Source organism: Manis pentadactyla, chromosome 6, assembly GCF_030020395.1.
Source record: "Manis pentadactyla isolate mManPen7 chromosome 6, mManPen7.hap1, whole genome shotgun sequence".
Taxonomy (NCBI): Eukaryota; Metazoa; Chordata; class Mammalia; order Pholidota; family Manidae; genus Manis; species Manis pentadactyla.
The window spans coordinates 13,286,097-13,300,523 of record NC_080024.1 but is presented as its reverse complement, the minus strand read 5'-3'; the positions used below and the strand labels follow the sequence as shown (position 1 = coordinate 13,300,523).

General features: G+C 43.4%; 1 protein-coding gene across 1 annotated transcript in view; it reads right to left on the bottom strand.

Annotated features, from left to right (window-relative positions):
• Positions 1–14,427, bottom strand: part of SERPINE2 (serpin family E member 2) — a 53,077-nt gene that overhangs the window by 11,704 nt on the left and 26,946 nt on the right. The window contains exons 2-4 of the mRNA XM_036913815.2: positions 8,293–8,573; positions 5,234–5,461; positions 196–393 (exon numbers count right to left, since the gene is read on the bottom strand). Coding sequence (XP_036769710.2) covers positions 196–393; positions 5,234–5,461; positions 8,293–8,551 — 685 coding nt within the window. The 5' untranslated portion in view covers positions 8,552–8,573. The remainder of the gene's footprint in view (positions 1–195; positions 394–5,233; positions 5,462–8,292; positions 8,574–14,427) is intronic.

Here is a 14,427-nt window from a genome sequence, read left to right as displayed (position 1 = left end):
GGGTTGTGCACCAATACATAACCTTTGTAAATAATACAAAGATGTGCCGTGAGCTTTTAAAAAACCCTTTCCTCTTCTCTCCTGCCCTTTTTAAAAAATAAAAGTCAGATGTGCTTTTGAACTAAGTGAAAGCACTCAAGGGCTTTTCTGTGGCTGGAAAATTCTAGAACAAGGCCTTGCTAAGCATGAACTTACCACACCGGAACACGGAGAGCTGGGCTAGCATCGGCACTTGGTAAGATTTCCCATCAGCTGCCACAAAAGTACGTTTCTTTGTGTTCTCAGGTTGAAACCGTGATTTCCACAATCCCTTAAAGTACACTGCATTGACCAGGACCAGTTTGGTGAGCACACCGTCGATAAGATCTGGGGAGAGCAGATTGTCGATCATACCTATGCAGACAAAAGGACAAACAAGGAAAAAACTCAGGACTGGCAGTCCACGCGCAGGCCAGAAGCAGCCGCTGTGTCACATGGAATGAAAAGTCAAAGGATTTTTAAAATATCTTAAAAAGAAACCTTTTATGACACCCTTTCATACTTCCTTATTTTTTTCTCACTGAAAATTAAAGATGAAAACAAGTTAAAAACCAGAGAACTGAAAACAACTATAGAGATCCTTTCCTTAGGGGGTTACCAAACTTTCCATCAAGAAATTCTTATTAATGAAGTCCCTTATATATCCCATTTTTTAGAAGGGTTCACTCAACCAAGTGAGCTATTCATCTATTTTTTAACAAAAGTAGCCAGTTATTAGCATAACTGACTAACACAATGTGTGTGGCTGCCAAGAAGTGGTTGTTGTGTTTTGTTTTATCCACTGGGTTGACTTAATTCCAGTCAAAAATAAAGGAGCACTTCAGTCTGTGCAAGGTTATCAAGGGTAAAGGCCTAATTCCTCTTCAGGTTGCAGAAATGTTGGGCATCAGCTTGGAATTCCCAAGAGCTGGGAGTAAAAATTGGTGTCCATATTTATGGGACATGGATCAAGGTAGGTGCTATTATTACAGAGATTTAAAAAAAAATGGGGCCTAGAAGAACTAATTTTGAAGGAAAATTCATTCGACAAGATATCCGGGTTCATCTTTCTTTGTGCTGGGAGTGAAGAAACAAACACAGCTATTCTAGAGATTCGTCTAAAATGCTATCTGTGCTTGAAGGTTTGGTTTTCATTAAGGTTGCTTTTGCTCAATCTAAAGATTCAGTGTGTGTGTGCATGTGTATGTGTGTGTGTGTGTGCGTGTATGACAGATCACTAATATGCAAAGCCATTAAAAATAGTTTACTAATTCACTGTAGTTTTTAGCCCAAGCATCTTTTTTTAAAAAAAGGAGTGCGTAATATAATTGCAAGTTATAATGCTTTAAATGGTGGGAGTAAAACCAATGGTTTCTGAAGAAGCAAGAATGTCTAATTCATCAGAGAACTTAAGACCTCTTAAATGGTGCTCAAGAAGATACGGATGTACAGTAAACAAAGGTTTGAGTAAGTCACAGTAAAGGAGCACACCAGACTCCCCTGATCCACGCAGCACTCAGTGGGATAACGGATGTCATCTCTGCTCCTTACTTACACAAGGGGGCACCCACGCAACCTTGAGTCACTATACAGAAGTAAAATACATAAGCTATAAATAGCCATAATTCACTACAAGGTAGGCCTATGTGAACAGACTGTCCTGTGGGAAGGAAGTTAGAACTTTCTGCTCCAGCAATAGCAAGCTTCTTAGAACTGGTTCCTGGGTAGTGAAAGATGTGTCTTGCCTTTGCTGGGAATGCCACCCAGTCCAACCCCTACTTGCCTTTAAGACATAGCTCAATGGTCCCCTCTTCCTTGGAAATTTCTCTGACCCTTCTCCCATCTTTTAGGAGTTTCTATAAAGCCCAACAGTTAGCACCACCATCACACCTGTGGTATTTTTTCCAGTGCAATTTAGTGTGTCTGCCTCCCCTAAATGAACCATGAAGGGTCTAAGAGCAAGGACCCTGACATTCTTTTTCTATATATCATGCTTTTCTCCATGTTCACCATACAGTCAGTGCTTAATAAGTGTCTGAAGAAATTTATTCTGCCCCCTGGCCTTTTTTTTTTTGCTAAATGAGGACTCTGATTGTCACTGGTAGGACTAAGATATAATAAGGGAGCATGAAGAAATAAAGAGAAATGTTAAAGAGAGAAATGTAAGAAATGCATAATTTCAAGGCAAGGAGACACATGAGGGGTCTGCTAGCAACTGCATGCAATAAACATGCATGCATCAGTCCACCCATCCACCCATCTACCCAACCACCCCTCCATTCTTGGATGATTACCTACCATGTGCCAGGTACTTTTAGGTAAGAAAAACAAACAAAAATGAACACTGCTCTCAAAGGACTACGGATTAGAAAGGTGGAGGCTGATAATGATTTAGAGAAGTATAAAGCTGCAATTGTAATAAATACCTTGAGGTGGACGTACTAAGGATGTGACACAGGTAAGAAGTGGATCTTATCTGGTCAGAGAGGCCAGGGATGGTTCCCTGAGGAAGTGTTACTGGAGGTAATAGCTATGAAAATAGCTCACACTTGAACATTTGCTAAGTGCTAGGTACTTGGCTAAATGCGTTACACATGTTTACATCCCCATAACAATATAATGTTGTTCTAACTATCTTAGGAAGTATCACCATTGTATCTCTACTTTGCAGATGAGGACTCGGAGGTACAGGGAGGTTACACAGCTAGTCAGTGGCAGGACTGAGATTCAAACTTACACTTTTAAACTTGTGATATTTATGGGATAGTGTGAAAATAAATAGGCATTACCAAGGACAAAGGGAAAGGACAGCATTCTAAGGAGCAGGATGCACCTGTGGGGGTCTGTGACAAGAGTGAGAACAGCAAGTAGGACGGGTGGGACGTGGCCCACGGGGTCAGAGCACAGAGGACGTGGAGGAGAAGCTGAAACTGCAGAGAGGCAGGCAGGGCAGCCCCAGCTGGGCCTTCGCATCCCAAGCACACTGGGAGGGGTCCTTGCGTCTGGTGTTCTCACTCTCTCCAGGGGGGCAGAAGTTGTCATTTGCAACAACACCTCTGCATTCTCTGCCCGGGGCCTGCTCACTCTCCAGAGGCCTTCTGAGCTCTCTCAGGCAGACTAGCACCTCTCAGTGGGCAGTTCACCCCAACGGGGCAGTTGGGAAATTTGTGGGAGAGTTTTTGGTTGGGTGGACAGTGGCCAGAAACACGACATGCCCTGCAATGTCAGGCCCCAGACAGCAAAAACTGTTCTGTTTCCTGCTGAACTTTCAAACGCTCCACTGGGTATTAGTCAATGCTGGTGAGAAATTTGCCTGTCATCATCTGAGCCCAGAACCTCACTCTTTTTTGCCTGGAAACATGAAGGTCTTTTTGGGGGGCATACTTTTAATGTGCACTGAATTTGCTAGGTATGTGACCACCATGCAAATCGAGTGGAGGCTCTACTTGTTTTGCCTGGAAATTTACCAAGGGTTCCACACCATTTCAGAAAAAAACTGCATCGCCAGTGGTAGCGCAGCTCGTGGTGTTTGTGTTACCAGCACAACGTACTTGCCTCGGCCTGCTTTTGCAGCTGTCGGGTCACTATCGTTGTAAGACTATGACTGCCTGTGAGGTACTCAGGTGTAGGGGTAGCTCAGGGTTTACCTGCACACTACACGCATAAGTCATTTTTGTTCTTTGTAGTACAGTTTGGCGTTAATATTGATTTTTTAAAATGTGTAAGTGTGCAGAGGTTATATGAGCTATGAATCTGATTTCAGGACTGTAAAGTAGGTATTAAAAATCTTTGTTTACCATGAGGAAGTGGGTCTGTGGGGCTGAGCAGCACTGCTGAGTCTCATCACCCTCCCTCCCCAGATGCATAAGCAAGTGATTGTGTCAGTGTGTGTCCAAGTGGTTTGAAAACCATCAAGTGGTACAGTAATGTGACTTACTCCAAGCAGCACAGGGGTAAAGAAGAAGGCTGGGAGGGGGCGCTGGCAGGCCAGTCACACAGCCGTCCAGCACTGAATGCAGTCAGCTTCCTCCCACTCTTCTTAGGCCTACAGGCTCAGGAAAATAACACTGAACCCCTCACATCTGCTGCTCTCCTGATTGTTTTGTAGTTTCAGGAAGGGTGCCCATTTGCACCAGTCAGAATCCTGTTGAGAAGGGGTGCCATGGATTTACCAAAACCACCTGGCTCTCCTCCCAACTCCAGGGCATAGCCGGTCCACCTCCTCACTAGCTCCTCCATGATTCTCAGACTTTCATGTATCTAAGTCTGCTGATGGGCAGTGGAGGCAGACCAGGCAAGAACCCTCAGGGGCTCTAATTCAGTAGACTGGGGACCAGTGATGTGCTTTCTAAATGTCACGTCCCAGGAAATTCTGATGCAGGTGTCCCAGGAACCACTCTTTGAGAAACATGACCCCCAAAAACGGGTTTTCTCATTTGCCTTTGGTCGATTGAGTCTTTGGGTCTAAGACTCTTTTGCTTCCACTCTTGAGACTTTCTCTCTCTCTTCTACAAAAAAAAAGCTCCCAAATCTGTATTTCCTGCCTTAACATTCCTCTGTGGTTAGAGACTTACCTCTTCTCCTCAACATTTTCACCTGAACCTCCAGTTGACAAATTAGCAGGTTTAAAACACCAATGTTAGATGTTTTCTCAATTTAATGGGAGCAGAGATGCACATAAATAAGTAATTATAATGCAGCATGGAAAGTGCTACGTTGAAGGGGCGCTGGGAAGGCTTAATCATATGGCAGTAACAACCAGAGAGGAGGCACCTACCTCCAGGAGACGACAGAACACAAAGGAGTCAAGGAGAGAGATCAAGCCACATCTTAAAGGCTGAGAAGGGCCCTCCAGGTAAATGGGACACAAGATACAAAGCAGGAAGGAAGGAAGGAGCAATAAAAACTTCAAAACAGGCAAGAGCCTGTGGGCAAGGACGCTGGAGATGAGATGGGCGAGGAAAGAAGAACACTGGTGGGCTGTGTTCTGCTCTGCTGCCAGAGCTACAGGAAGAGCAGTCCCCAAGAGGCACAGAGACTGGTGGCATCAAGAAACCGGAAAGAAGGTAGCCTACTTGTGGAGCCCGTTGGGTCCAGGCATTGCACAATGGAGGGCCACTGGACTTGCAGACACGGTTAGAATCTTAGAGCCCACCTTTTATTCGCAAAGGATAAAATCATACAGAACAGATCCCAGGGAACTGTGGCCACTCACCCTGGGTTTCATTTTTAACCCACACATTGATGGAGTCACAGGCAGAGGCCGGGTCCTCGAAGTTCACATTCTGGACTTCACTCTGAAACACATCCTTGTTCCTCGTCACAAAAGGCACTTCCATTTTAGAGTCATTCTTCACAAACACTGCATTAGCCACTATCACAGTATCTTTATTCTTCTTGGAGACAATGGCCTTGTTGATCTTCTTCAACACTTTGCCAACTCCTAAAGGAGAAATGAGAAATGCGGCAATGTTTCCGTAAGGATTTAGAGAAAGTTATTAAAAAAAAAAAACTTTTTCTATCTTGGCAAATAAGAACAGTATAAACAAGAAAAGTTATCAGTAAACACGAGACTAAGTCTTTTGCTTTCTCAGTGGCCTTGAGTTAGGAAAAGAGGAGGTAAAATAAAGTATAAAATCAAAGCATATTAATAGTTCTTAAAAGTCAACGATGTTTCTAGCATCAAAACAGATTCAAGGCATTCTCAGCACCTTCCCAATAGAGACCTTGTCCTTGTAGACTTTTTGGGTACCCGGTCAGTAGGGAGACTGGCAGGTTCCTTAATTATGTAGCCATGGGGAGTAAATAAAAGGGATCTTCTTCATTCATTCATTCTTTCTTTCTTAACAGTCTTAACTGCTTTTTCCTTTCCTGCCAAAGACTTAAGAATGTGATTTCTTTTTTCTATTTTGGAAAAAAAAATGAATAAGTATTAGAAGGACTATGAAAAATTGCCATGTGATTTTTATTTGATATCAAGCTCAAAAAATAAGGGGATTAATGTGATGGCGACATAAGCTTTATTTTACATGGACCATTCATCATGCTCCATTTAGTTTTAGAACATGGAAAAAAAGGAAAAGAAGTTGTAGGGACAAAATGTGTTTCTATAAAGAGCTTCAAGTACAGATCCTTGGGTTACTTGGATCCTTGGGGTCCTTTCAAAATTATACTGTCCTAAAACATCCTGCAGAGGAGACCTGATGGTCTCCCAGAGAGCTGGCTTGTCACCCTGTGAGTGCCTCTTGTTCAGACCCCTTCACTAAGGGCAGGATAAGTCTTCTACGGTCCACAGAGAGGCAATGCCTAGGCCCTTTGCAGACCTCTCATGACTCCACCCTTCACACTGTTCTGCTGGGCAGGCTGGGTAAGATGGGCAGGCCCATTTTAGAAGTAAGGGAACAGCAGGCTTCGGAGTCCAGGTCCCAGCTCCTGTCCCTTGTAGCCACACTGCCTCCTCTAGTCTCCTGGTCTGCCAGGAAAAGCTTGGGGCAGATCTTCCTCCACAGCCCCAAGCCGGCCTGCCTCCATCCCTGCCAGGAGCATGCTGTTGTGAGTTCTCAAGGCTGAGCCCCAACCAGGAATGGAAAAACCCCTCCGGCTCCCCAGGATGAGTCTGTCATGAGCCTGAGGTCACAATCCACAGCACAACTTCTAATTATTTTGGAGGAAGAAAGTGTCAGGGTGGGAGGAAGTCACCAACAGAACAATATTGCCAAAACTTCAGAAATAACACTTAAAATGAATGTGGCTCCTGGGCAGGGGGTGAGGGCTTGGTGATATGGGTGAATGTTGAATCGCTGTGTTATATATTTGAAACCATCAAAAGATTGTGAATCATCTTTACTTTAATAAAAAAAAAAGAATGTGGCTCATTTAGCATTAAAACAACAAAAATCCAGTTACTATCGTGGAATTGTACTGGCTGGGGCCAGTGTGGCACTGGAAAAGGCCATCATTCTAGCAGTGGTTCATTATGAAGTTATAAATCACCAAGCATTTTCTGAACTTGCAGGCAAGGGGTAGAACACTGTGTTCCAAGTATTTATTTAGTCCTACACTTCCAACAGTCAAACAAACTGCAAATTCATGCAAAAGTTTAAGGCCAGGTAAACAGGCAGTTGGTGCTGGCAGCTCTACAGGGGACACCGCGAACACAGTCAGCGCAGGGCACAGAGCAAGTGTGATGGGTGCGCAGCCCTGCCCACTCATCTCCCTCTCCCAGCTGAAGGCATCAGTGCAGTCAGGCTTCCTAGAACTTTACGGCTAGCACGAGTGGAAGAATGTGGACAAGAAAACTCCTTAATTTTCCAATAAGGTGACTAAGACCTGCATAGGAACATGCTTTGCTCAAGGTCACAATCCACACGGGTGCCTAAAAGGGGCTCCAAAGCCAGTTCTGCGCCCTCACACAAGGCCCCTGGGGGAGAGGCAGGTGAAAGGTGCCACTTCTACCGGGAGTGAGAAGCCTGAACTAGAGTTGATCAACAGTGCTGGAGACAGAAACTCTTAGGTTTAAATACATTATTACAAACAGGATTTTCTTTCAAGAAAATTAACTTTTCCAATGGGCATTACTCTAAAAAAATTTTTTTAGCTTTTTATTTTGAAATAATGCTAGATTCACATGAAGTTGCAGAACAGTATACAAGGTGGGCTCATGTGTCTTTCATCGTTTCCCCAATGGTAATATCGCACGTGCCCACTGTACAGTAACACAGCCTGGAAAGTGCCACTGGTAAGTCCACTGGGCTCATTCAGAATGCACCGGTTCTCATGCCCCTGCGCACATAGCTCTATGTACTTTTATCCCTTTGTAGGTCCACGTGTCCAGCACCAGAGACAAAATACAGAATGGTTTCACCACCACAAGCTTCCTCCGTGGTGCCTCCATGGCTACACCCAGCCACCTCCCCAGTTTACAGGCTTTAAAAGTCCATTCACAATCATAACGCATGTTCAGCCCTGTACAACATGCTGGTGGGGCAAACAGGAAGTTTGCTTTTTAGAGATGAGAAACCTGGGGCATTGGGAGATGAAGTGACTAAACCCCAAACCCCACAGCTACAGAACAGAGACTGGAATCCAGCTCTCCTAACATCCAGCACTGCAACACCAGTCCTTAGAGGAGGCTGGCTCTCACCCCCAGGTGGCACCAGGGAAACTCCCCCTGGCTGCTCTGCTTCTCAGGGAAGTAAGCAAAGACCCAAAGAGGCCCCTCCGTGATGCAGGGCTCCTGTGAGGCCCCACGGCCAGGGCCCAGCGTGCACGCACCATTCACGCCGTATCTCATCACCGTGGTGAGCTGCTTCTTCGTCCTGCCATCGGCACCCAGCTGAAGCATCCCCAGGATGGATGCAATCCCATGGGGGGAGACGACAATGTTGTCATGAGGCCGGGATTTGACAATCTGATTGAAAACCTGGATTCCTGTGTCAGAGCCTAGCTCCTCCAGGGACAGAGGATTGAACTGGGTGCACACGGAGGGCAAAGTCACTGTGGCCACGAGGAAGAAGGGCAAATGCCAATTCATGGTTCCTTCCCACAAGGACGACCTGAAAAATTAGATTAAGAAATATGTGAACTCCATTTAAATGAACATATTTTATACTCAACTAAGTATGATTTATTGTGTTCAGTATAATTGAATGCCTTATTAATATATTTAAGACAGACCAGTGTAGAGTAAATCTGCTTTCTCTGTATCTTCTTAGCGGGATGGGGAGAGAGAGGGAACCTCCTCTTGGTAGGTCCCAACCATGTGCCAGACACTGATCTCACCATTATTTCTTTCTCACATCCACCCTTCATTCAGTTTAACAAGATCCCCACCCGCCTGCAGTTTATATTCTATTAACTGGTAAGCAATATAGTAATTTTGGCGAGGGATGGGGGCCAGTGATGTGGGCAAATAAAGGACCAGGGGTGGGGTAACACTTGAAGGGGTCACCACCTGATCAGCCACGTGATGAGACCTGAATAATGACAAAGAGTGGCTGTGTACTGATGGGGGTGGGGGGCAGGGCAAGCCAGGCAGAAGACAGCAGGGCAACAGTCCTGGGGCAGGATACCTGGTATTAGAGGTATGCATGGTCGCCAAGTAAGGCACGTGGAGGACTCAGTTGGGAGGGCAGGTGAAGAGGCCAGAGAGGCCAGATCCCGTAGGGCCAGTAGAGCTGAGTATGGCTTTTAGATTTCATTGGAAGGGTCACAAGAAACCACTATAGGGCTTTAAAGAAGAGAGTGAATCCATCAGGTTGTTATGATTACCTTATGGCCATATGTACTCCACTTTTTACAATAAGCACATTACCTTCTTAATTAAAGAATTGCTAATTAAAATAAATTTAAGTGATGCTCTTAAATCTACAATAGGGCAGAACAATTGGTAAATTCATCAAATTGCCAGAATGGCATTGTTTACGCTGATATTCTCAATTACAGTGATTTGTTTGAAATACGCTTTCTTCCTTGATTACCACTTACTGAGCTTTCTTCAGCTGTGACAAGCACGAGGTAGGGAATTTACATGTGTTTATGGAAAAGCAAATAGTTTCATTAAATAAGGGCTTAAAAGTGGCAGCTGGTAAAACAAAAGCAGAATTCGTAATGTGGCTAACGTGGTTCCGTCCTCCTTTCTAGACCTGAGCTCTGCTCAGCCCACGTTCCCTGTGGAGCCAGTCCGTCCTCCTGTCCTGTGCATTTACCTGTGGGGGGGCTGGGACTGTCTGCAGAAAACAAGAAAGAGGGGAGCCTTTTAGGAGACAGGGGCCTGCAGAGGAGGAAATAACACTCCTGTGCTCCAGGGAGAGACAGGGCACCAGGTAGCATTAGGCCAAACCGGCACTGATGTTTCCTCACCCTCCGTGCTAGGCACTTGTCCCCCTTCCCACTGCCCCAGGTCATGGTAGATGTTCAATACATATGTATAGGATTAAACCTGATGATTTATCTACTTTTTATTTGTATATTTTTCATTGCATCAAAATAATGTTTATTAAGCGTGACTAAGAAAATGATTTTGTGTAGTCCTAAGCCTCACTGTTGGCTTCAAATGCTTTCCAAGGAGAGGAAACTTCACTGGGCTGGAAAGAGGACCGTTCATGATGGCAGAATCCCCACCTGTCCCACTCCCCACAGGGCCACAAGGTGAACCACTAAAGTTAGCATTCAAGATGATGTTGCAGTTTTCTTACGTACAGTTGACTCTTGAATGACAGAGGGGTTAGAGCGACTGACTGACCCCTCCACCACTGTATTTGGAAATCCAAATATAACTTTTGACTTTCCTAAAACTTAACTACTAATAGCCTACAGCTGACTGGACGCCGTGCCAATAACATAATCAATCAAGTAACACATATTTTATACATTGTATGTGTTATATACTGTCTTCTTACAATAGAGTAAGCTAGAGAGAAGAAAATGTGTTTTCAAATGATTGCAAATCTCCAAAATTTTTTCCAGTATTATTTATTGAAAAATTAAGTGGACTCAGAGTTCAAGCCCGTGTTGTTCAAAGGTCAACTATATTGTGAAACAAGCAAATTTTATAAAATTTAGAACATTCAGAGTTTCTCCAGAGCTTAATTGTAAAATAACTGTGTAAACACAGACTGTCTAAATTCAAAACTTGTAAGTGACCTACATTCGCTCCTCTTTGGGGTTTTCCTATGGCCAGAGGGGCCTGTTTTGACTTTGGCACCTACGACTGGCTCTAATACCACAACAATCCCCTGAGTTTCTTTTAGCCTGTTGGATGCTGGAAAGCGTCCAAATCCTGACCCTCTGGAAGCATTACTACTCATTTTATCTAAAAATTAGGAATTGTATCCTGCTGTCCTCCCTTTTTTCTGGAAATAAATTTCCTATTTAAAATTTAATATGCCACAAAGCCATCATAAGTATAAAACAATTTGTACAATCTTTGTACAAATGGTCAAATTCAATGACTGGCGTCAACTTCATCCATCTGAATTGTTGACACTTGCATTACAGTCTATTCTGGAGTTTCCTTCATACACCATCATCTATACTCCCCAAGCCTCCCAAAGAAACCCTCTTGGATTAGCAAATATTTGAATAAATATTTGAATCTGCACACTCATAAAGGACATCAAATTGCTTTTGCCTCTGATAGCTTAAAGCTGATTCACCCAAACGCTGTAGATTTATGTAGATGGTAAAACAGGTAGAAAAGATCAGTAGCAGAGAAATTAAACAGCTCCAATGTCTTGGAGTCAGCAAAGATAGTCTCCCAAATAAACAGCCATCCCATTTAGTAGAATTTGCTTGGGTTATGCATTTTTGCTAAAAGAACCGTTTTATTATTGAAGTGGGGGATGACTGCCATGGGTGTTTTTCTTGGTTTCTGGGATTTGGGAAGTTCTTGAAGGGATGTCTATGTGCAGTTTCATAACAGTGCATTGGGACAGTGTCAGAACTATGCAGAACTTGGAATCAGAGCTATGTTTGATTGATATTTGGGCATAACTTATTTTTGGCCTCAGTTTTCTAGGCTAAATGGTCACTCGTTTAAACTTACCTGGCTTATGTACATGTCCAAGACTTACTTTCACTTCTCTCCAAAGTTCAGTAGCTAGAAGAGTGGGTACTGATCCTTAAATTACTTTAGGCTTATAAAATTCCTAATACTGATACATATTCAGGTCCTAATAGACAATCTATTACATGAAATAACTGCTGGAGTTATCAGGCTTTGAAATGCTTACTCTCTAGAGCTAGCAGTTCTCATTATAAAAAAGGACACAGCAACCTCCTACTTAATTTTAAGAGAAATTATACTTTCAACTTTCAAATAAGAGAGAAAAAATAAAGATGTTGCCCAAGTGTATTTCATAGCATCAGTATGGAAGATCATACATCTGTTAAATGTTTCTATTTCCTGAATCATCTTTTCATAACAGTAAAAACACGTCTCTAAGCCATCATGGAAGGGATATCATAAACCTATAACTAAAGCCATCACCATAGACATAGCCTTCCAAATGTGGGTTTCTCTTTCTCCATGTCCTTCTTGTTTCTCTTACTCCAAACCTTTCCCTTCCAGTGCAGGGAACGTTTCTGAAATAATTCGGTACTCCTTTGAGTCTTAAGTGAGGCTTAGTGTAGTAAATAATGGGTTGGTAGTTTCACAAATGCCAGACTCAAGCACATCCCTACATTTATGAATGTTATCGCTCGCCAGCAGCAGACAATAGGAAAAAACACTGTGGCCCCATGACTTCTAAACAAATGATCCTCAAACCCGCTGCTGAATTTCAGGGCCTTGGGTTTATCCACTTGCTGTCTGTTTTCACCTGACTGTTCAGAATAGGCTTCGGAGGGCCATGAGCCTGTGGAACCCACCGACTCTCCTCTGAAAGGGCTGAATTTTCCGTCACTAGGCCTCTCTCTTGCCGGTCCCATGCCCTCTCCCTTACCCTCCCCTGGTGACGGCCGCGGCTTCTTCCAAATCTTCCCAGGCCTGTGGGAAGTTTTCCCTGATGGTTCCAGGGGGGCTATTCGTGCCCTTCTCTGAGTTCCCACAGCATATCCTATCTGCACCTATCCTTTTGTTTTTTCAAATATGTGCTCCCCACTAGACTGGAAGCTTGCAGAACTCAAGTCCATGGCACTTTAGAATCTGAGTGCCCACAGGGTCTTCTTTGGGGCCCTCCCTTTGGGGGACACTAAAGCAGAGGTTGACCCATGGGACTGATCCAGCTGCTCAAGTGTTTGGTTTGGAGTACAAGGTGTTCTAAAAATATTTTAAGTGACTAGAAGTTAGAAGATGTCACATACAATCTAGATTTATTCTTGGGAGAAAAGAAAACGGATAGGAGTGCTGGTAACACAGGGCCCTCATTCCCAGAGCAAGCACCCTGTATGGCAACCAGCCCTCGGGACTGGGCATGTGCCTCTCCACCACACAGCTCCTGCTGCGCCAGGCTGCCTCCGACCAGCGGCTGCCATCACTTACCCTACTCTTCCAGGCTGAACGCACGTGGGGCCAGACTCCTGCACTGGACAGATGCTGATCAATGACACAACGGGACACTAGAATAGCTGGTCACAAAAGGTGAAGCCTATTTTCCACCTAGGAAGTTCTTTTTTACAAAATAGAATATATTTTACAGCTAACACATGAATAAATGATAAGTAATATGCTGTCAGCTGAAATGATAAATAGTACAGTATCTGTTGGCTCCATTTAGTATAACAAATCAGATGTATGTACACAGTTTTGGGAGAAAACACTGGAATAGACCTCTGCCTCCACTCTTAGCCATGTCTATTGACTCTGGGAGCCCCAATTGTGTCTAACAAATGGAAGGTATATTCCGTCTCTCTTCATTCTCTACAAAACGTTAAAGTGATATATTTTCTAAAATGTGTATATTTTTAAAATCTTTATGTCATGAAAGATATCAAACAGATGAAAATAGAAAATGAACACCGAGTACTCAACATCCATGTCAAATAATTATCAACTCGTGGCTTACTTCTTCTAAAATCAGATTGTTTTGAAGCAAATTCTAGACATCACATAACTCAAAATACTTCAACTTATGCTCTAAACCTAAGGAGTACATATACATACAGAATATCATTTATCTCACTCAAAACCCAGTAACTCCTTAAAATGCTTAGTATCTAGTCAGAAATCACATTTTCTTGATTGTCTTGTAATTTTTTTATATTTATTTGAATCAGAACCTAAATAAGCTTCATATATTGCAACTAGTTGATACGTTTCTTGTCTTTTTTAAAAAATCCTCCCCTACTTGTTTTATTTTTAACTTTTTCCTTGGAACATTTTGTTGAAGAAACCAGGTTATTCCTCCTGTAGAGTTTCCCACAGTCTAGATTTTGCTAATTAGATTCATGTGATGGTATTTGACAAGTTCCTCTGTCTGTACTTCCCGTAAATTGGACGCTTAGAGCAGGGGTCTACACCTGGGCCAGATATAGCCACACATTTTGTCTGGAGTTACATTTGAGCTTCTACAGCCCTGAGCAGAGTTGGCCAGTTGCAACAGAGACTATATGGCAGGCAAACCCAGGAAAATTTGCTACCTGGCCCTTTCCCAAAAGTATGCCACCTCTGCTCTAGAGGCTGATGAGATTCAAATTTCTTTTTTTGCAAGAATATTTCACAGAAGCATTGCCCCCAGGTGCTAGAAGCAGGTTATAAGTCTCTTTTCTGTGATAGCAGCTCCTCAGGATCATTGCCTAAGTTCATTGTTTTATTGGAGCTTGCCACATGTGCTATTACTGTAATTCTAACTTTCTGTCTTCATTTATGCATGGGAATATTTCTATACAAACGAATTTTCCATGACCGACGACTATTTGGTTACCCTGAGATTCAGCTTGGATAGTAGCAAAGGGAGTATAGATTCTTGA